General features: G+C 35.5%; 2 protein-coding genes across 3 annotated transcripts; one reads left to right on the top strand and one right to left on the bottom strand.

The window, feature by feature from the left end:
• Positions 1-4,979: 4,979 nt before the first annotated feature.
• On the bottom strand, positions 4,980-7,874 carry LOC122594136. Its single transcript, XM_043766609.1, has 6 exons — positions 7,553-7,874; positions 6,714-6,804; positions 6,381-6,619; positions 5,953-6,300; positions 5,716-5,814; positions 4,980-5,625 (listed from the first exon to the last, which is right to left on the bottom strand). The coding sequence occupies exons 2-6, from the start codon at positions 6,796-6,798 to the stop codon at positions 5,245-5,247; spliced, it is 1,152 nt and encodes a 383-aa protein (XP_043622544.1). The 5' UTR covers positions 6,799-6,804; positions 7,553-7,874; the 3' UTR covers positions 4,980-5,244.
• Positions 7,875-8,124: 250 nt separating this feature from the next.
• On the top strand, positions 8,125-16,338 carry LOC122593354 (auxin response factor 1-like). 2 transcript variants are annotated; one of them, XM_043765747.1, is made up of 13 exons: positions 8,125-8,333; positions 9,379-9,602; positions 12,919-13,017; positions 13,161-13,276; positions 13,550-13,645; positions 13,725-13,781; positions 13,906-14,058; positions 14,138-14,222; positions 14,731-14,821; positions 14,915-15,064; positions 15,416-15,535; positions 15,618-15,693; positions 16,000-16,338. In XM_043765747.1, exons 3-13 carry the CDS (start codon positions 13,002-13,004, stop codon positions 16,135-16,137), a joined length of 1,098 nt encoding a protein of 365 aa, XP_043621682.1. In that variant the 5' UTR covers positions 8,125-8,333; positions 9,379-9,602; positions 12,919-13,001; the 3' UTR covers positions 16,138-16,338. The 2 variants fall into 2 exon arrangements, with proteins under 2 accessions (XP_043621682.1, XP_043621681.1); XM_043765746.1 differs by having other exon boundaries at positions 9,371-9,602.
• The last annotated feature ends 5,372 nt before the right edge of the window (positions 16,339-21,710 follow it).

The following is a 21,710-nucleotide window of genomic DNA, read 5'->3' as shown; positions in this document are numbered from 1 at the left end:
TAATGCGCCTCATGAGTGTATAACCATTGCCGATCATCAAACCACGTTTAACTTATGCTAGATAATTTCTGTTAATTTTGAATAAGTCATGCACATGTTGCACTTCTCAAGGCATGCTATATGAATTTGGGTGAATATGTTGCACTTCATAAGTTGTGCAAATTTTCACTTAAACAATCTTTAGCCATATATATAACATTCAGTGCAATACATATAGTTACATTTTTTGTATAATGAATGAATGAGATTATAATCGGTCACCAAAACCTCATCATAGAAATTCCAATAGTGATTCACCAATAATGATGATTTATCTCAACTGAAATTGGAGTGTAAAAACGAATGTCTATCTATTATCGGGCGAAAGGGTATTTTGTGATGGGCTAATTGTTTAAGGCACAGGATAACACCACCAGGTCAACGGTCAACCCCACCAAACTATTAGCGGCGACGTCGCCGCAAATAGTCGGTCCCCCGACACCTGCAACATTGACTGACAAAAGCACGTTTACGAGTCGCCGCGTCAGAGGTATTAGCGTCGACGTCGCCGTTAATAGTGGGCCCCCCCTCTGACAATTCACGTTTAGGAAGTCTCGGGAATCGTTATTCGCCATGGATAGGATAAGAGTATGGCAACCCTTTCTGAAATAGTTCGCTATTGGTCAGAGTATGTCAGCCCACCATTCAGGATAAGAAAAGTCCATCTTGATTCTGCAGTATAAATTGTATATTTCGTAGCGGTCGTTTTCATTCGCATAACTTTTAGTTTTCATACGCATAACTTTCGCTTCAATCTTTTAGTTTTCATACGCATAACTTTCGTTTTCAATCTTTTAGTTTTCATACGCACAACTTTCATTTTCAGTCATTTTCATTCACAAATTTCGTTTTCAAAGCCATATTCCAATTATGTTTAGCACAGGTATATTGACGTATACGTATATATATATATATATATATATATATTTATTATGAATATAAATATAGATATTATACATATGTGTATGTTATGAATAGTTAATGAACTAGATGTTTACTTGAATTGTTTTAGATGGATAGTTTGGAGGATATTTGGGCAGACCCAGAAAACGTACGTATTGAAGTGCCGGATAATGTGTTTGAGCAACCTGATGCAGACGGTGAATTTGAATGCGAAGCTGGGGACTTAGAAACCGATGAGGTGTTCGGTTCCGTTGAAGAATTGACGGAGTGGGCTCAAAGAACAGCAATGGAGTTGGGTTATGTTCTAGTCATACGGCGGACGAACAAAAACTCAAAAGAGGTGGTCAATAAAGTGACGCTTATATGTCACAACGGTGGAGCGCACGATGCAAGGTTAATTGGGCCACCCAAACGGTCCACCAAGATAGGTTGTCCTTTCATTTTAATAGGCCGCCCTGGGCGTGATGGTGGTTGGAGAGTAACTGTCAAGAACTGGAGACACAATCATGATCTAACTACCGATCTGCAAGGGAATGCGTACGCGAGACGGATGACGGATGAAGAAAAGGAATATGTGGGAAACCAATCAGATCGCAGTTTGTACCCACGTCAGATCCTGGTAAACCTCAAACTTGAATTTCCGGGAAACCTGAATCGGAGAGGAGACATTACCAACTTCCTGAAATCGAGACGGAGGTCGGGCCAAGCAGGGCGTACTCCAATGCAGGTACAAACATCAAATTAGTGATTATGTACTACGTTGTTGGAAGTGACTTATTTAGTATATCTTGTTCACTTTTCGTAGGTTATGTTCTCATTGTTGCAGGAGAAAAACTACTTTTACCAGTTCACCACAAAAATAAAAAATGGACGTTTGGAGAACCTGTTTTTCATGCATCCAACATCAATGACCCTATGACGCGCATTTCCCTGGGTTATTGAAATAGACTTCACGTACAAAACCAACATCTACAATATGCCGCTAGTTGAGATCGTCGGCGTGACTTCAACAGGCAAGACCTTCAGTTTAGCGTATGCGTTTATCGTAAACGAGCAGGAGGCGAATTATCAATGGGTGTTACTATGTCTCAAGTCCACCCTTGTTGAAAGCTTTGCAGTTCGTGTTGTTCTTAATGACAGGGAGCTGGCCCTGATGAGAGCTTTGAAGGTTGTTATGCCGGAAGCGAAACACCTGCTGTGTAAGTACCACATATGGCAAAACATAATCAAACACTGCGAACCGGCATTGCGGATGAAGAAAGATGTTAACATTGACAGGCTTAACGTCTGGTGGAAAAAAGTCTATCAATCTCGGACTTTTGACGAGTTTAAGTCATACGAGAAGGAGTTAAAGAATAATTTGGCAGCTTTCCCAGGCGTTTACAAGTACCTGACCGATAATTGGTTGTCCCCGTACCGAGAGCAGTTTGTGTCATGTTGGGTCGATGAACACCTCAACTACCAGAACCACACCACAAACAGATTCAAGGCCGAGCACCACCTGCTGAAGGAAGAGTTGAGGGGGAAATGCACATTTACTAGAATCCTGCAATGTGTTGATTCTGTCCTGATCGGTCAAGAGACAGAAATAAGGGGCCAACGGGGGTACAGCAACGGGACCCGGAAAGGGAGTCATAACTACAACTGTATGAAGGACCTGTTGGGAAAGGTTTCACATAAAGCTTTGGACATCATGGCTGGTGAAATCGTACGCTTAGACAAAGTCCTTAAAAGACACGTAAAAAAATGCGGGTGCAAGGTTCAGTCTAGTTGCGGGCTACCATGTGCTTGCAAGATTGCCGAGTACATGCAGCGCAGTTAGTATGTTTTATTACATTTTTTTCCATCATAAGGACATAATGTCGTATACTTATTGATATCAAAAAATGCAAGGACTCGTATTTAGCCTAATGTGAAGAGGGCCCGTTTTGGAGAAAGCTTGACTTAACACCGTGGACATGCGTAGACGATGAAGACGATGTCCAGTCGTAGGTGGTCTTACGAATTTCTTGGTTGAGCAACCCAAGGCCCAACAGAAACATTGGTTGTCAAAGATTAAGGACATGTTTAAGCCGGGTAAGACACTAGTGAAAGATCCTCTTTTTCAGAAGAGCACACGCGGAAGACCAGTCGGGTCGAAACAAAAGCCGCCAAAGGTATACAAAATACATCATAAATTTTTTTGGTGATTAAAGAAATACATCATATATAACTACCTCAGTTTAGGTAATTGATTCTTACTAATGGTGTAGGTGCCGGATCTCAACAAAAACCCACCTGGGCTTCGAAAATCCAAGTCCAGTCGACCGAGGGAAGACGAGGTGCCCGATTTGAACAAACCCCCACCTGCGCAGCCCGCCAGACAAATTGAGTACGCGACCACCACATCACGGTTCGACAACACACATGATTATTTTGATGACCCAAAGGGTGCGCGACACAGTATGTACGAGCCGTCCCAATCCTGTCGTTATCCCGAGAGGCGAAACTTGTTCGGGGAGCAGTCCCACTCCGAGGCAGAGTGGGTCAAAGATAATCCTGACTTTTTCGGAAACCTACACCCATATCATGGTCTTGATGATATATATACATTCGGGGACCCAAGCCAATCCTACGGGGTCGGAAAAGTATATAGCGTCGGGGAAACCTCCTACATTTTTAATAAATTATATGGCTTCGGGGACCCGTCTGATTGGGTCAACTCTGAGCAACCATATTCCAACTTTGTTGATGACTTGTTCCGGGCACCACCGACACAACCTAACTATGCACCCATATATGAAACAACGCAAGAGCAGGTGTCAGATCCAGAGTTAGAGGCACAGTCCTCGGCCAGTTGGGTTGGGTATGTTGCGGAACCGTATAACGCCAGTCTGTCCAGAAATTACGATTGGGTACTAGATGAGCTACCATCGTACATACGCCCATACGTTGTCGGCCCACAGAATGTCAAAGGAGATGGTAATTGTGGATTTCGAGCTACCGTTGTTGCTTTGGGGCTAGATGAGGAGATGGGTGCAGAGTGGGTTCGTACGCAGATGCTCGCGGAGTATGAATCTGACCTCGATGGGTATATGCGAATGTTTGGGAAAACTGAGGGCACCCGCATGTTAGAGGCGCCACGAACATCTTATTATAGAAGAAGCCGACCCAAAGATCATTGGATGAGTAAAGTGTGGTTGCATATCCTCCTGGCCAATAAGCTGGGTATAATAATCAACTGCATAAGCCTACCTGACCCCCGCACAGTATTCCCGATGCATCATGGCTTGGATGAACTGTTTTTCGAGCAACCGATAAGTATTGCTCTCATAAATGGCGAAAACCATTTTGTTGCAGTGGAATTAGCAGGCCAGTACCCAATGGCTTACAAGAATCCTTTATGGGATTTCCACGCAACCAGTCCTGCACGTCGACGGGCATCAATGTACGCAAATCAAGAACAAGCGTATCAAAATTGGATGTATGCAAAACATACCAAGAGTACCACCAATGTAATCGATGGTTTACGGACAAAGCATCATAGTCAAATATAAACTTATATTAAAATAATACATATTCAAACTTGAACATATGCAAAACAACGATAGAAAATTTTAATAAAAATTATACATATTCAAAATAACGATATAAAACTTAGATAAAATACTACATAAACTTTTTAACGGAAACCGTCTTCAGCTTGCAATTTATAATATGTTGCAAAGTCGATTTTTTGGTCAACCAACTTTAGCAATTTGTCAAGGTGGGAGGTTATATCTTCGATCTTTGGTAATGTTGATTCAAGATATTCGCTATGCATATCTTCACTTATAATGGTTTTGCTGCCCATTTTCCGTATTTCTTTGATTTTCTTCTTATGTTCGAGTTTTCGTTGTTCAAAAAGAAGTTTACAATCATTAATTTTGTTGTAAAGTTGATACCAATCGTCTATATCCTCTGTACATTGCGCTTTCAATGCATGAAATGTTACCCTAGGTGGTGATGATGGCCCAGATGACGATGAAGAAGCCATTAGTTTTGTTGATAGGAGATGGTGATCGACAGATGGTTTAAATAGGGTAAATGAAAGAAATGTGCAGAGAACATGCAATGTGGCCGGATGGTTTAAATAGGAATCCGATGCACCTTATCCAGAGACTGGGTGTGAGTCCCTAGGTGCCACGTGGCACCATTTGCGGCGATTCAGAGACTGGGTGTGAATCCCTAGGTGCCACGTGGCACTATTAGCGGCGACGTCGCCGCAACTTCAGTTAAACCATGAATACAAACATAAACCAACAAGTTCGTAAAAAATAAAAACTAATCATTATCACTATCACTATCACTATCAGTACCCAACCGCTGTGTGTGGGCCAGTAACGTGCTAGGCCCAGCCTGGGATGATGACGTGCTAGGCCCGGCCTGGGATGATGACGTGCTAGGCCTGGCCTGGATTGATGCCTGGCTCCAAGGGCTCATCGGGGCGAACATATCATTCTCGTTATAGGACGACGACTGCTGGGCTGGGAGAGGTTCCTCTATATCCACTGGGAGGGGGACATTCAGTCCTCGTGTTCCCCTAACGACACGCCCAACCGCACGAGTATGTCCCGATCGGGTCCCTAAAGCGTCCACAAATGTCTGCGTAGGCGGGGTGTTAGGCAATTGGGAAAGTCTATGGTGGGTATCAACAAGCCGGTCCTATACCATATGAACAAAAAATTACCAGTTAGTTATACTTAATAGAAATTTACAAAAAATTACGAATTTAAGTGTTGTGCGAGAACTTACATAAATGGGCATAGCTGCGTCGTGCACCGTCCCATCTCGTCTGGTGTGGGCCCTCAAATAGAACTCAGGTGGGTCCTCACGTCGCCCCTCATTATCTTCCTGCATATACATTAATCAAAGTTATATATATGTATGTGTATCTCTCTCTCTCTCTCTCTCTCTCTCTCTATATATATATATATATATATATATATATATGTGTGTGTGTGTGGATATAAATATTTACGTATAACTTACAGCGTAACGCCATTCACGCTGAGCGTATGACTGCCGACCGTGAGTACTGACAAGATTATCTTGTCCATGCCTATTATTCGTGTTTCTTTGGGCAACAATCATCCGGTGCTGGCTGGTCCAGTAACCCAGTAGATAACTCCAAACCTCTGGAGGCATTCCAAACGGCGGTTGACCCTCCAATTCTGCCAGTCTCTGTGACCCACCCCTGTCGGTGAACCAAGTCTTCTTAAATTTTGATTTTTTGTCCCTGTAGTTCTTCAGGGCATCTTGACGAATCATCTTAGTCACGGCCTCTCGTAAGGGGTGAGTTTCTGGGTGATCTAGATAGGGTTCCAAGTAGAACCGTCTCTGCAATTTTGTAGTAATAGTTAGCATCTACCCTATTTTTTTAATGACGTAATTAAATTGTAAAAAATAATGTTTTATACCAGAAGCCAGTCAGTAAGTCCTTCCTTGATGGGCTGGGGCACCTGCTCCCACGACTCGTAAAAATGTGGGACGGTAGCGACATAGGTCCCCAAATAGCTCTTGTACCATTTGGCGTGGTCCCCGATGGCCTGCCACCTACTAAGATCGTTATTAAGCATAAGAGATATACGGCGTCCGGAATTCTGAAACTCCCGCTCCAGATCATTGTTAACAGCGGCAGCTCTCCCTGTGCTAATACCTGCAAAACAAAATAAAATAACAAATATATATACATATATATATATATATATATATATAATATTTATATGCTTAATACATCAATATATACTTACCACCCGTACGCCTACAGCCCCATTCGGGATTCCACCCCCAATTTGGAGGGTCATTGCCACCATCTCCGCCGTGAAGGGCAGCCATTTTAATCTACATAAGTTATACACAATTTATAAAATAATAAAAACAATCATAAATGTCAAAAAAAAGACGCAAATTAAATTAACATATTTTGGACACAAAAATGTTTTTCAAACTTATTATACCTAAAATGATCACATTTTTGCAACTTATTTTTCAAACCTTCTTTTCGAACATTAATATTAACCTAATAACAACTATATTAACAATTACAATCATAGTAACAAGTATTTTCTAACATAATACTAACAATAATATTAACAATAACCATAAAATTTCTAACAATCATATAATTTTTAACTATAATAATATAACATTTTAAACAATAATTCTAACTACCAATAATTCCTAAAAATCATTTAATTTCTAAGAATCATATCATTTCTAACTATAATAACATAACCTTTCTAACAATCATATTCTACAAAGTTCTTACAATCAAACTAACAAACTTATATTTCCTAACTATAATACTATAACATTTCTATAACTAATATTTTCTAACATATATTTTCTAACAAACATATATTTTCTAACATTTATTTTCTAACATATATTTTTTATAACAAACATATATTTTATAACATTATACTATAACATTTCTATAACTAATATTTTCTAACATATATTTTCTAACATTTATTTTCAACATATATTTTCTAACAAACATATATTTTCTAACATTTATTTTCTATAACTAATAATTTCTATAACAAATATATATTTTATAACATTTTTAAAGGTAAATAAGTGTTACCTCGTCTGACAACTGGTTCACCGGAAAAATGAGTAGTCGGAAAACCGGAAAAACTGGGTCGCCGGAAAATTCGTTCGCCGGAAAGCTGGTTCGCCGGAAAACTGGTTCGCCTCTAGTACCGCGTCTGAAAATGGAGGTCGGGATGTCGGAAAACGTGGGACAAACAAATAGGATTGTTGATAAGGAGGATGGGGGATAGATGGCCGGATTATGCAAATAAAAAGGATATATTGCCTCAAAAATAGCCGGAGAAGGAGCTCGGAAGCCGGGGGTGGCCGGATTGTTGATATAGAAGGTGGGGGGATAGATGGCCCAGAGGTTTTTTTTGGATAGCTGGAAATTTTTTTTTTTTTCGCAGGTCGAGTGGTGTGAAGAAGAAGAGCATTTAAATCACTATTAGCGGCGACGTCGCCGCAAATAGTGGGGTCATGGCACGTGAAACGGATCTCGGCAGACCCGCCCACTATTTGCGGCGACGTCGCCGCTAATAGTTGGTGGTGGGGCCTGACGCGCTTCTTTGTTTAAAATGGTTTTGAACTCGACATGAACTATCTTCTACAACAACAAGAGGTGTAACATGACAAATTCTATTTGATACAGGGTCTCAAAAGTCAAAATCACTATCCGGTGACGCCGACTGGTGTTGACTTTCATGTCAGCAAAAATGGGTTAACAACTAGTACAGGCACAACAACTGGAACCTCCTCGGGTAGTAAAAATGTACTCGTAGTATGTTTGGATTTCTCAAAAGCCCCGATTTATTGGGAATTCATCAAGATAGGTAATTCCTTTCTGAAAATCTTTTTATTTTACGTTCAATCCATACAAACGTCTATCTGCTGCATATCAACCCGAAACCCTATAACTTTACTTAGTTTGACTTTTCAGACACCTACAAGAATTTTCTGTTAGATGCAAAAGAACTTTAAATTTATATGTTGAACAAACTAGACACATACCCGCGCGACGTGTGGTGGTGGCGGTGAATGTAAAAGTAATTGATATAAAAGGGGTAGCGTAGTTACTTTAGGTGTTGCGTGTCCGTTGTAAATAATTTCATTAACATTATTATAGGTATATTATGTGGAGATATTTAAACAAGGGCGAAGCTATTAAGGGGCGGGAAGGGGCGCCCGACCACCCGAAATTTTTTTGCGATATAGGGGTATATTGTTTTCGTGTAGAGAAATTTCGATATACTCGGTTTCGACCCCCCATTTACCCGAAAAATAGCCTTAGGAAAAAAAAATTTAGATCCCGACCCCCCACTGAAACTTTTCAAGCTTCGCCACTGTATTTAAACAAAGGAAAGGGGGCATTTTGGGGTTATCAACTTCTTAGTCGATGAAAAAGGAAGGGATAATTGCTTTATAATGTACTGTAGTATACATATACATGAAGGCAAGAACAAAGGTGAAAAGTTAATCAACATTCTCAAACTAATGAATATTTTTGGGCATCATGGGCTCAAGCTTAATTAACTGATTTGCGCAGCATAATAGAATGTGTTACTGTAACTAGAAAGGCTCAACTGTTTTAATGAATTAGCATTTATAATCATCTACCTGTTTCTTAGGTCGCCAGTTGGTGCTCTAGGTCCCTTACTGTCTCGTTTTTTTCTTCCCATTGACTGAACTTCATTATGTATATATATTTGTCCAAGTTTTTCTAGTTGATGACTGACTGTAGCTCTTAAGCTTTACGGCCACCAGTGACACTTTCACATTGTTGTACGAGTATTTTTATTTTATTTTTATGAAATAATACTCTAGAAACTGGATAACATGATGTAGTTAAGTTACTCTTATTCATTTCTAGCTGATCAGGTGTTTACGAAGAGGAATTACAATATGGACTGCATTGATATGCTACAAGCTTTGCAGATATGTTTTAAAAATCTGTTTAAAGAAAGGATATTAGCATCAAGTTCAAGTAATATTTTCCTTGCTTCAGTGGATATCCAGGAGAAGCTCTTTGGGATCTCTTTCTACCTGTCTCGCAATGGACTAGCTTCCTAGAGATATTCATGGAGGAAGAGAAAAGCATACAGGTCAGTTCTGATTACATATACATACGAATAATATACTTTTGCAACTTATATATCTACGTATGCATGTATGTATTTATAATCAATAATGGCATGATTTTGTTTGATTGATCGATTTGATCCTGATTTACAAGTTGTGACAACTTTGTCTTGAGGAGTATTTCTAGTATATAATTCAGTACCAATGGAGTGTACATGAGAAGGTGAAACCCTATCTAAGCTCTAATAATAGAGGAATATTAAGTAATTTCACGAGAACATAAGCAGATGGTGTAAGTCCTTCTCTTCCGGTTAGCAACTAACTAACTCTTCCCCCGGTCGGATGAATGGAGGACCGACCGACCCGGGTTTTCACGAGCAGGAAGGGCGCGGAAGCTACCGTTTCTAGAATAGAATAGAATGAAGCAATGTTAAGGAACAGCCCCAATTGTGTCCTACTGCTCAAGAATAGCTTGAGAGCAAAACGTTGAAATTTTATTAATTTAAATGCTTGAATGATAAGTTATAGGACTTAAGATTCTATCTACACTGCACAATAGATCATACTGACTTAGTACCAACCAATCACATAAAGACACTTAGGTTATGACGTGTCTAACTAATTAACGGTATCCACTTTCCTAGACTATCCGTAAATGGTCCATATCAGATTATCAGTACGAATGGGTTGTTGCCCCAGTTTTTTCTAACTAGGGAGAGATAGAATGGAGTTCTTCACAAAGTTCGAGACAAAGGACTATTAAAGACAACCCCGGGTAAGCACCCAGGAAGGAAGACTAACAAGCTCGCCCTATTCGTTAGGGGCTTAGCGAGTGTTTGAAGCCTCCTCTCTTAAAGGTCCCATCTTTAGAAGTCCCTATTGAATAGAGCAATCTTGTTAGTTTTCCTTCCTGGGTGCTTGCCCAAGGTTGGTCTTAAGTATGCTCTTTAGCATCGACCTTAAGGAGAGTTATCTCATCATCATTGGCTACCCTCTTTAACTTCTATTCTGACAGACTCGATATCAATCAACTTTTATTTTGATTAAACTATCTATATGAAATTAATTGCTAACAATTTATTCCTGAAGGGAAAGAAATATATATTTTGATGCTGAAAAATTACTTTGTGTAATCATCTAGTCAATCTTAATCCTTATATACCTTAATTGAATCATTTATTGATGTTTTAAATACTAAGTGTGCATGCATACCATTGGATTCAACCAAACTTAAGACTGTCAATTATCAGTATCTGTAATATTTCTTCTTTTCACCTTTACCGATTTCTTCAAAGCTCTAATCATTTATTATAATTTGCCTCTTCTTTTTAACTTTTTCTTTGATCCTCTACTCTTTCAATCTTTAGATTTTAATTGGTGTGTATGTGGTTGATAATCATTGTTTCTCGTTGATTTTAAATCCCTTATACTTCACTCCATAGGTATATCATTGTTCGTTCTTATGCCACCTTCTGTTTAACCTTTTACTTTGATTGCTATTGAGAATCAGTATATATGATTAATTTTAATTATCTACCTTCTTTTTTTGCTTTATTGATAGCGTGTCCAATCAGTGATGTAATGGTTAGGTGAAGTTACTTTACATGGTAATTTGATAGCGTTATTAAAATGCTTTACTACAATACGCATGTTAAGTTTTGCGGATTAGGAAAACATGTAAATGTAATTTTTAAAGTGAATGATATAAATATATGGGTGGCCATGACTCCTTTCTCTGGGCATGTTTACAATTCTACATGACTAATTTCTTTCAGATAATTTTCAAGTTATTGGAGTTGCCAACTGGAAATCTATGGTAAAGGGGTCGGGAGATTCATCACTCACGTCAGTCAAAGTTTATGATGATTTTTATTCTAAATACCATAAAAAACGGATTCTTTTTCCTGCCTTTAGTGCTAGAAAGCTGTATGGAAATACTGAAAAGTACAGACGTAATACTGGTTGCTTACATACAAGCCATCCTTTTCTGATAACTAGTCCATAGATTAATGTATGGTTATTGGTTGTTAGTGATGGGGTATAATTTCTTATTAGCATACATAAAATTATAAATGTACCGACAAGGAGTTGGCCTAGTGGTAAGGGAAACACTTGGTGAGCTTAAGGTCCCAAGTTTGATCCCCACTTGGCACAAAAAAAAAACAAACAATTCTTTTAAGGTACCCATTACCAATGAAGCCTATGCCCACATGTGAAGTTCTAAAGATGCGGGTTCGATCCTTCAGGGTGCCCAGATCATGTGGGAATTACAATGGAGGTATTGTACCAGCATCATATTGCTCATATCGGGTGAGTTGATGAGTATCCAATTCTGGTACCGGGGCTAGGGTTCCCCCATTACCTCTTTTTTTTTTTTTTTAATTTATCAATATGCGTTCACACTTACAAATGGAATGAAAATAATAACATGGTCCACACTTGAAAGTTTGGAGACTTGAAAATTGGAATCAAATTTATCTGCACTTTTAAGCATAGAGTTAGAACCGTCTTCTTAGCATTTCTTATAGTGAAATTTTGAGCTAAGGTCCTGCAACCATTTCTCAGTCCATGTATAAAGTTTTACACAATTTTAAGTGCGTATATATGTCAAAAAAAAGTGTAGATGTTAGTTTTTGTAGTGGTTCAAGTAGGTACATTTTATAAAATTTTGGATATGTGTCAAGTGCAAAATATTGTATCTAACTTGTTAATATACACATACATTAACACTTACTGTTGTAGTATCCGCTCTCAAACTTACTGTTGTAGTATCCACTCAACTTGCTATTGTATGTATCTATTATTGATAGTGTATGTATGCTGTTACATCCTTATCAAGTAAGTTGTTTTGCTGACATGGTAGCTAATAGCTATATAGATTGTAATGCCAGTAAAACCTGTAGTCCTGTACCACCTTACTATTGAAAGACCGATACACACATTTGCAAAACGTGACAAGTTGAATACCCTTTTATGCACTTACCGCATTGGATGTTGTTCAAAGTTCAAACTACTGGATTTTTGCGAACCACAAAGATTTTGTCATTTTTACCATTTGCGGTGACTTTTTGACCAGAATGGACGGATAACTTTAAATGGGTTTGTGGTATTTGATGCATCGCATGAGACAGTCATGCTTTTGTTATGATTTTGAGGCTCAGTACAAATACCATAAAACTCGGCTTTTCTGCTGACTTTAGTGCGAAAAGCCGGATAGTAACCAAAAGACTTCACTATATAATCTTCGATATTAGTGACTTACTAGTCATTCATATCATAAACTAGCAATTACATACTGATTACCATTCTGGTCATTGGCTGTATTCTTGTTTCTTACAGCTACTGTATACGGGACGGTACTTTACGCTATATACTGTGTTATATATATTTAGAGGGGCTTGGTGTATCAACTTCATTTCATCATGGGGCTTAGTTCTGGTAATTGTTACGCTCTCGGGGCTCAATTAACTTATAATCAATATTATTTTGAATTTTAATATTTTATATTCACTGCACAGATGTTTTCAATTTTGTTCTCCACTTTTGCACCTTTGTTGTTTATAATGTAGCTTGCTTTTCAGGACCTTTAACCAAGACCATGTATAAAGAGTTGTGGCTTGCTTGTGCTGGACCACAAGTCAGTATTCCATGTGTAGGGGAGCGTGTTTATTACTTCCCCGAAGGCCATATGGAACAGGTTTGTTATTTTTCTTCTTTCCAGAGTTTATTTAGAATCTTCTTTATGGACCTCTTGTTGATGCAAGGATTCAGGTAGTGTTTGTCAGGTTATTGTAGACTTGAAGTTCTGTGGTACATTCGGAAATAGAATATATGCGGATATGATACAGATATTTCATATCTCAAAAGATTTTGCAAGTCATCTTGTATTAGTTTCATTCTATACTTGTTATGAACCGATTTACTCATATTATGTACCTGAAATGACGGTTATTTGTGGTTATTATTACAGATCAAGGCCTACATGCATAATGGATCACAGCAGCAGCTCCCATCGTTTTATCTACCCCCCAAAATATTGTGCAAGGTGGTGAATGTTCAACTTCTGGTAAGTTATATATTATGTGTTAAATATCATCACATTTTCTAATGCTGATACTGACTAATGAATCTGCAATGATTTTCAGGTTGAACCTGATACAGATGAAATATATGCAGACATAACCCTTTTACCCGATCATGATGTGAGCATAAATTTATATATTATAATTATCCCTATCATTCCTACACCAACCTCTGGTCTCTTGTGCTTATGTTGTGTGTGTGTGTTTTCTTTTTTCTTTTTTATATTTTTTTTATTTGTGGCAGCAAGGTGAGGTTATAATCCCAGATCCTCCGCTTCTGGAATCTTCTACTTGCATGGTTCGCACAATCTGCAAGACATTGACCACATTGGATACTAGCACAATTGGCGGATTATCTCTTCCCCTTAGGGACGCAGTTGACTGTTTGCTAACACTGGTAAGTTTCAGCTTTTATGGGCTAGAGTATATCTTCAATTTTTCTCTGCTCGTCTACTAACAATGATTTTCATGGTCAGGATATGTCTCAGCAGCCATCCTGGCAAGAAGTGGTTGCTTCTGATCTTCAGAATAATGAATGGCACTTTTGTCATATGTTGCAAGGTTACGCTTTGTTGACTTACTTTCATAAATAATATATCATATATGTACATAAGCTATACGGGCTTCATTTGTATGCTGTCATATGATTTGGGACTTGTGTATGTGACCCTTACAGTTACACAAGTGTGCATCCTGAATTACCTAAAGTGTATTAAGCTTTATTTGAAACCTTTCAGTCTTTCTATAAATCATAATACACACAAATGATTAATGAAAATTAACCACCAACATTCCTTATGAGTTAATGATCTCAATTATTACAATAAAAGGCTAGGAATAGGAAACTATACCCTTAACATGGTAATAAATTTCTGAAATATTAAATGCGATTTATAATATGACGCTCCTCAAGTTAGTGCTACGAGGTTAATGATGTCTAACCTATTATAGAGGCGTCGGACTACGTTTATATTTGCTTTGTCTTGTAGCTTCATGAGTTGCCATCTAATGGGTATAGTAGCTTTTTGATTGTGTTGGACTTTGAATAGTTTTTGGATATGTATTTCAGAGCACCCTAAGCGTCACTTCCTGACTACTGGTTGGAGCGACTTTGTTAATGCTAAAAAGTTGGTTGCTGGTGATGCTTTTCTTTTTCTAAGGTAGGTTGTATCATTAACTCGGCCTGATAATTATTTATTTATTTTAATCTAGAAACTTAACGGTACCGCAATCCTTATTAATCATTATTTCAGGGGGGGAAATGGAGAGATCTGTGTTGGGGTAAGGAGGCGTAAGAATCATACTTCATCTGCGACATCAAATGAGACTCATCTTTCCATCCTTGCAACTACCTCTCATGCAATTACAAGCGGAACCCGGTTTTTAGTAACATACAGGCCAAGGTATTCATTAGCACTCGTTTATTTGTAGTGAGATTCCTTAAATCTTTTTAACGAATTTTACTGATGACTGGAAAGTGAACTTTCACTCGGTTTTAATGATGCTCGCAAGTTCCAGGGAATTGTTTGCATGCAATTTTACTTTCGATTGTGTGAAGAGGCTTTTTGGTTTTTGTAGGAGCTTAATATATTGAGTTTGTGATAGGTTGAAAATAAGAGAAAAATGATGTTTTTCTTTTATCCATCTTGCGTGAACTGAACAATAGATACACACCATTAAAATATCTGATCATTTTGTCTGTTATATATTGAGAAAAAATTCTTTTTGTTAAATTTGGAATCATGTATGAACAGGGCGAGTCCATCCCCATTTATCATCAGCCTGAACAAATACCTTAAAGCACAAAGTTATAGGTTTTCTGTTGGAATGAAATTCCAGTTGAAGTTTGATGGTGTAGATTCTCTTGAGCAAAGGTACCTACTATTGATGGCTCATTAGTGACACATTTGGGTGCTTAAGAAATGTCATAATGGGTTATTTTACATTTTAATGTAGGTTTAGAGGGACCATTGTTGGTGTTGGAGAGACTGCTTCATCAAAATGGCCTGATTCAGAATGGAGATCATTGAAGGTAAATTCCATCCATCAGAAACATCAGTTAGCACTAGAAAATCCACAGTGCTCTACAAGTCTACATGTTTTGAATAGTTCATACAAATAAAAATAAGATTGTTTCTTATGTTTTCTTTTCTACTCTAGCCCGATAATAGCCTAAACTATCAACGATAATTAATTTTTACTTTTAACAAGGATTAATAAATTAAAGCGACTTATTTTTGCTAGATATCTTAAAAGTTGGTGATTCTGCTGATGTTTAAATGCTACATACTTTCTGTTCCTAACTTTATGTTTAATCATATACAATGTTGTGTTTCAGGTTCGGTGGGATCAAGGAATGTTGGTATCATGCCCTAACCGAGTTTCCGCCTGGGAAATTGACCCTCCAAAGAGAAGTTGGTGGAGCTGCTGTTGTTTCGGAATATCTATAGTTAAAAAACTTTTCTGTTTGGACTAAAAGTTTGCTCTATAGTCTGCTTGTTACTACTGCTGTTTGTCTTGTGTTTAAGTGAATGTAATGCTCTGCTTTTTATGGGGCTAGATGGGATATAAGGTGTTCTGTTTGCCCATATCAATTCTCAGGTCCATGTTTTCTCACATTTTGTACGATATATTTCTGCTGCCTTGAAATATTTTTTACATCTGTTTTTCATTTTAACGTCAACGTTGCAAATATTGAAATTCATTAGTTCTTTTTTAACGTCAACTAGTTATGTACCCGGGCGTTGCCCCGGGACATAACGTTGCTTTTAGAAACCTTACACATGTAACAGATACATTCGTTTGTTTCTTATTTAAACGTGTGTATGAAAATGTATTGTCATTTAACAATGGGGAGTGGGGACTATTGTTGCAAGAAATTAAACAACAGGACTAACATTGCCAAAAGAAGAGGCTGCATAGAAATCCACACTATATATTTATGTACGAGTTATGTTACTTAGACATTGTCTTGAGAGACATATCATTTATTCTGTGTCTTAATAATCAATCCAATTTACACAATAGTAACTAATAACAACCTATTAGCACAAAAAAAGGTACATAATATTTGTCGTAAATAAATGAATGATTTGGATAAAGATGCATAACCAATAATTGTAAAATTAGTTCAAATACTAAATTATCTCTAGTAGATCATCAAGACAAATTGTGTAGCCTATGATTAGTTTTGAATGAAGGAATTTTTAAACCTAAGCAAAATCATAATAGTAATAATAATTTCAAATAAAACATTGTAATTTATAAAAATCTAAGGAAAAAGAAATATTGTAGTTGAGTAACAATAACAATAAAGTAAAGAAAAGATAAATCTCAAGTTGTGTCATAACTAATAAATTTAAGAAAAATAAAAAAGACATGCAATAGAACACATGAAATATAACAAATCAGTTACCTTGCATATTGAAAGTGGAGAGGAACAAAATTAAGGGAAAACCTAAGGGCGCGTTTGGTTCACATAATATTTTTGGAATAAATGGAATCTTTCGAAGAAATTGTAATATGAAGAAATGGAATTTGACAAAATGTTTTTGATTATATTTTTTGAGTATTCAAGTGATAGAAGGAATCAAATTCCTTTCCTATCCCTAAGGAATGGAGATTCCATCAAATGATGGAATATTTACATTCCTACGGAATGAGATTCATCCTTCTTTAAACAACCAAACGCACTAAGGAATGGAATTGAAATATTCCATCAAATTCTGTGAAACAAACGTGACCTAAGAGTATTATGATTGTGTCGATGGGTATTAAGAAGCATATTTGCTTAAAAATAAGCAATATATTTATCAAAAGTAATGTGTGTATTTTTGGAAAAAAAAATCAAATTTATTAGTTTCAAAATTATGTTTTACATATCAACATTTCTCAAACTTTAGAATATATTTAATAATTTTTATAAATAAATAATATAAATAGATAAATATAAATAAATATATTAATTGTAAAAAAATATGGAGATGCCATCTAAAATAAATCTTATGTAGCAATATTTAAGAGTAGCTTTAAAATAAAGAGCATGTTTTAAAATGCTCAGATAACTACTGTTTTAATAATTATATAGATAATGTGTGGGCTCCACTAAATGTTAAAATACAAAGCTTTTGTGAGGCGACACTAATATCGATCAACGGGTTTTAATTATATATATAGATTAACGGGTTTTAATTATATATTTATTTATTAAAAAGTTAAAAAAAAATAAATTAGTAAGGAAAACAAAAACTTTAATTTAATGAGATTTTTTATAAAAACTATTAATATAGTTAATAATTAAGATTGTTGTGGGTCATATTTTTAATTTATAGTTATAATATCAAAAGTCAAAATTGAAAACAAAATAAATATGAGAAATCAAAAGATTCGATTGGTCAATAAGTGATTAAACAACTGTTTCTTAATGTTTAAGAAGATAATATTTTTTTAAGTGTCAATCAGATCGTTTTTAAGTGTCAATTAAAAGAGTTTGGATATTCATAAGTGTAAAAGGATAAAATTTATGTTACTTCTTCAGTTCGTTATTGATCTAAACTTTTATCGTTCCAAATAAATACAAATAAAAGGTAAAGGACGTCAATGATGGTCACCCTAGTTGGTCTGAGACACTCTCGGTTTTATTTAAGATCTTGAGTTGGATCCTCAGGAATGACAAACTATTGGGCCTTTCTAATATATATGACTACCCATGGTCAACAACCTATTATCTAAGGTACGTGCAAGGCTTCACCAATATATGGTGAAGTTTCCTTCGACTAGATGTTTGGGAAAAAGAGGTGCTTGGTGGTTGCTATGGTCAAAAAGAAAACAAATAAAAGTCTTCCAAAAGAGAAAACAAAAATGTGAATACAAATTTACAGCTGGCTTTTGGGCTGACCAATAAATGAACCAAAACGGGCCAAAGTGTTTAGGCTTTCTCTTTGCCCCATCACGACACAAAAGAGTCCACAAGATCTCGCTTATAATAGGAGCACGCCTGCTTTTAGGAACTCTCTTTCCGAACATCTTTATGTAACTTTGGCCCAAGAGTAAATGATATCGTCTCAAAGTCTCAAACATACTTGAATACAGCCACTTATGCATGTACCCGGGTAACCTAAAACACACTAAAACACGTACTAAACCTACAAAATACTTATGCATTTACTGGGTAACCCAAAATACACTAATTGAGCATAAAATGTAACAAGTATAATTTGACCGATATCAAAGGAGTAATAATCTAGGAGTTTGGATATATACTTTGCTCGAAAAGTGTAAATGAATTTTAGGGATGAATTTATAAGTATCATCATGAAAAATATCCAAATTAGGAATAAGGATGTTAAAAGTAAGATTAAGAACTTGAAACATCTGTTAAAATATTAAGATTATTAATAAAGGAGAAGAAAATCTGATTTAGTAATAGTGTGCTTCATAAATAGTCCATGATTGTAAAAGTAAAATAAATATTAAAAAGTACTAAGATAGTATAGTATGAAGTATAACCCATGAAGTAGGGAATTTTTTTTTTTTTTTTAAAAGAATGCTAGAGTTGTATTTATAATACTAAAATTCAGACCCGTCCGATAAACGAATAATCTCAAATTATATATATATATATATATATATATATATATATATATATAAGTTAAATATCAAAATAACAAATAACATAATAGGTGAAAAATAACAAAACAAGAACAAAATAAATTTAAAAGAAGATGATGTCATAATCAAACTACAATCGATTACAAACTAAATTAGAAAAGATGAAAAATAACAATAATATAACAATTCAATATCATATAATAAACAAACACGAACAAAATAACAAAAATAAAATTAAAGTGATATAAAAAAAACGTATGTTTCTTTTTGTTGAGAAATTCACTGAACGTGATTTGTTTATTAAAGATAGGAAGGAGAGGATTAACATGAATGAGAATAATTAATAAAAATTTAGATTGTATTTATAATAATTTTTTTAAAATAGTAATGGGTTAATAATTGTATGTATATTCATTGAGAGAGTTTTAAAAATATTATATATATTTAAAATTTAAAAAAGATATGTTTTGATAAAAAAATATTTATGACCGAGTTTTAAATATAGTTATCTATTTAATAAACAAATAAATAATAAAAAAAAGGTTGGAAAAAAGAGTGAGTTAGAGTAATTAAGAGAGAGTTTTAGGCTTAAAAGGGGATTTAAAAGGTGTCAAAACTCAAATGTATCTTAACCTCCTATTTAGTTATAATATAGATAGAGAGATAGATAGATAGATAGATATAGATAGATCATTAGATAGATTGGTTTGGATAAACAATATATTAGGGTCATTCATAAAAAGGAGTAAAAAGGATGTAATCGCCATAAAGAAAAATGAAAAAAATAAGATATTGATCAATCGATTGATTGATGTGAGAAAAGGTAATTGATCAATTCATTGTTTACAAATGAGACAACGTACCCACAAACAGCTAAGGCAACCATGATGTAGATAGAATGTAAAATTGAGCGATATTTATGAGTCCTAAGAGCATCATTAAAAAAGGGTTATAAAAAAAGGAAAATGCTAAATGAAGGCTTCACGTATACAAAAGTTGTACGTTTTCATAACAAAAGCTCACTCCTTAATTTTTATAATAATTATACAACTGTTTAATGCACGTTAATCTTTGTTCAACAAAACCCAAAAAAAAATTATTAACAGGGATGAAAGGTAAGTTCATGGATATAAACCTGAGTCCCAAGAGCAAAGAGCAAGAGTAAAGAGGACATAAAACTCTTCAAACGAAAATTAGAGTAAAGAGGACATAAAACTCTTCAAACGAAAATATCCATTTTTTTTATTAAATTAATTTCGATTTAGACGTACTGAATGCAATTTTAAACAGCGATTTGCTAGACTTCTAATCTACTTTCTCATGAAAAATACTTTGAGATGAAAGAACACCCAAGACTCAAACCCGAAACTTTGGGGAAAACTCACTTTCGGAGCTCACATAGTAAATTAAAAGATATCCCCAACTAATCCACCTAAGTAGAGTTTTTTTTTTTATTACATGAATTTTGTAACTAACAAAATTTGTTTATTATCTAAGATTAATAATACTGTGTTTTCCATAACTTTCATTTTCTATTTTCACTAAATCGTGCACCATACGAATATATATATATATATATATATATATATATATATATATATATATATATATATAGGGTAACACTCCGGTGAGAACACTTTTAAAAAAAGAATTGTGTGAACACTTAAAAACATCATTTTGATGCATTAAAAGTCCATAAAACTAATATAGTGCTTAACTAATTATCATTATTTAAGTGTTTAACTATACATTGATCTGTTAAAATAAAAAAAATCATGTTTTTTTTGTGCATCCATCTTGGATGCATATTTATCAAATTGATGCATCCAACAAAAAACGTGAATTTTTGGATTTTAACGGATCGATGTGTTGTTAAATACTTAAATACTGATAATTAGTTATGCACTATGTCAGTTTTATGGACTTTTAATGCATCAAAATGTAGTTTTTAAGTGTTCTCATTTATTCTCATTTTAATTTCATTCTCATTTGATAGTCACCCTATATATATATTATATATATATGGGAAAAGGGAATATAAGGTTGTCCGGCACCTAAGGTTAGGTGTAGAACCCCTCACATAATAATATTTTATTATTTCTTGTTTAATGAATAAATGCATGGGCCCCCATGATTTTTATGGATTAAAAAAACAATATGTGAGTGTTACACACCTAAGCTTAAATACCCGACAGCCTTATATTCTCATCCCTATATATATATATATATATATAGGGGTGAGTTATTTTGAGAACCACTAAAAAAAAGAACGCGAGAACCAATCTCAGCCCTCCATTCATCAAGATCAGGAAGGGCATGTTTGTCATTATTAAAAAAGTTGTCCAACACTCTCTTTCTCTCTCCTCTTATTAAATCAAAAAATATCTAAATCATTAAAAAACTTTTATCTCACAAACCGTACATCGTTAGACGGAAAAA

The sequence above is a fragment of the Erigeron canadensis genome, chromosome 3 (genome assembly GCF_010389155.1).
Source record: "Erigeron canadensis isolate Cc75 chromosome 3, C_canadensis_v1, whole genome shotgun sequence".
NCBI lineage: Eukaryota > Viridiplantae > Streptophyta > Magnoliopsida > Asterales > Asteraceae > Erigeron > Erigeron canadensis.
This window is presented reverse-complemented; position numbering and strand designations above follow the sequence as displayed.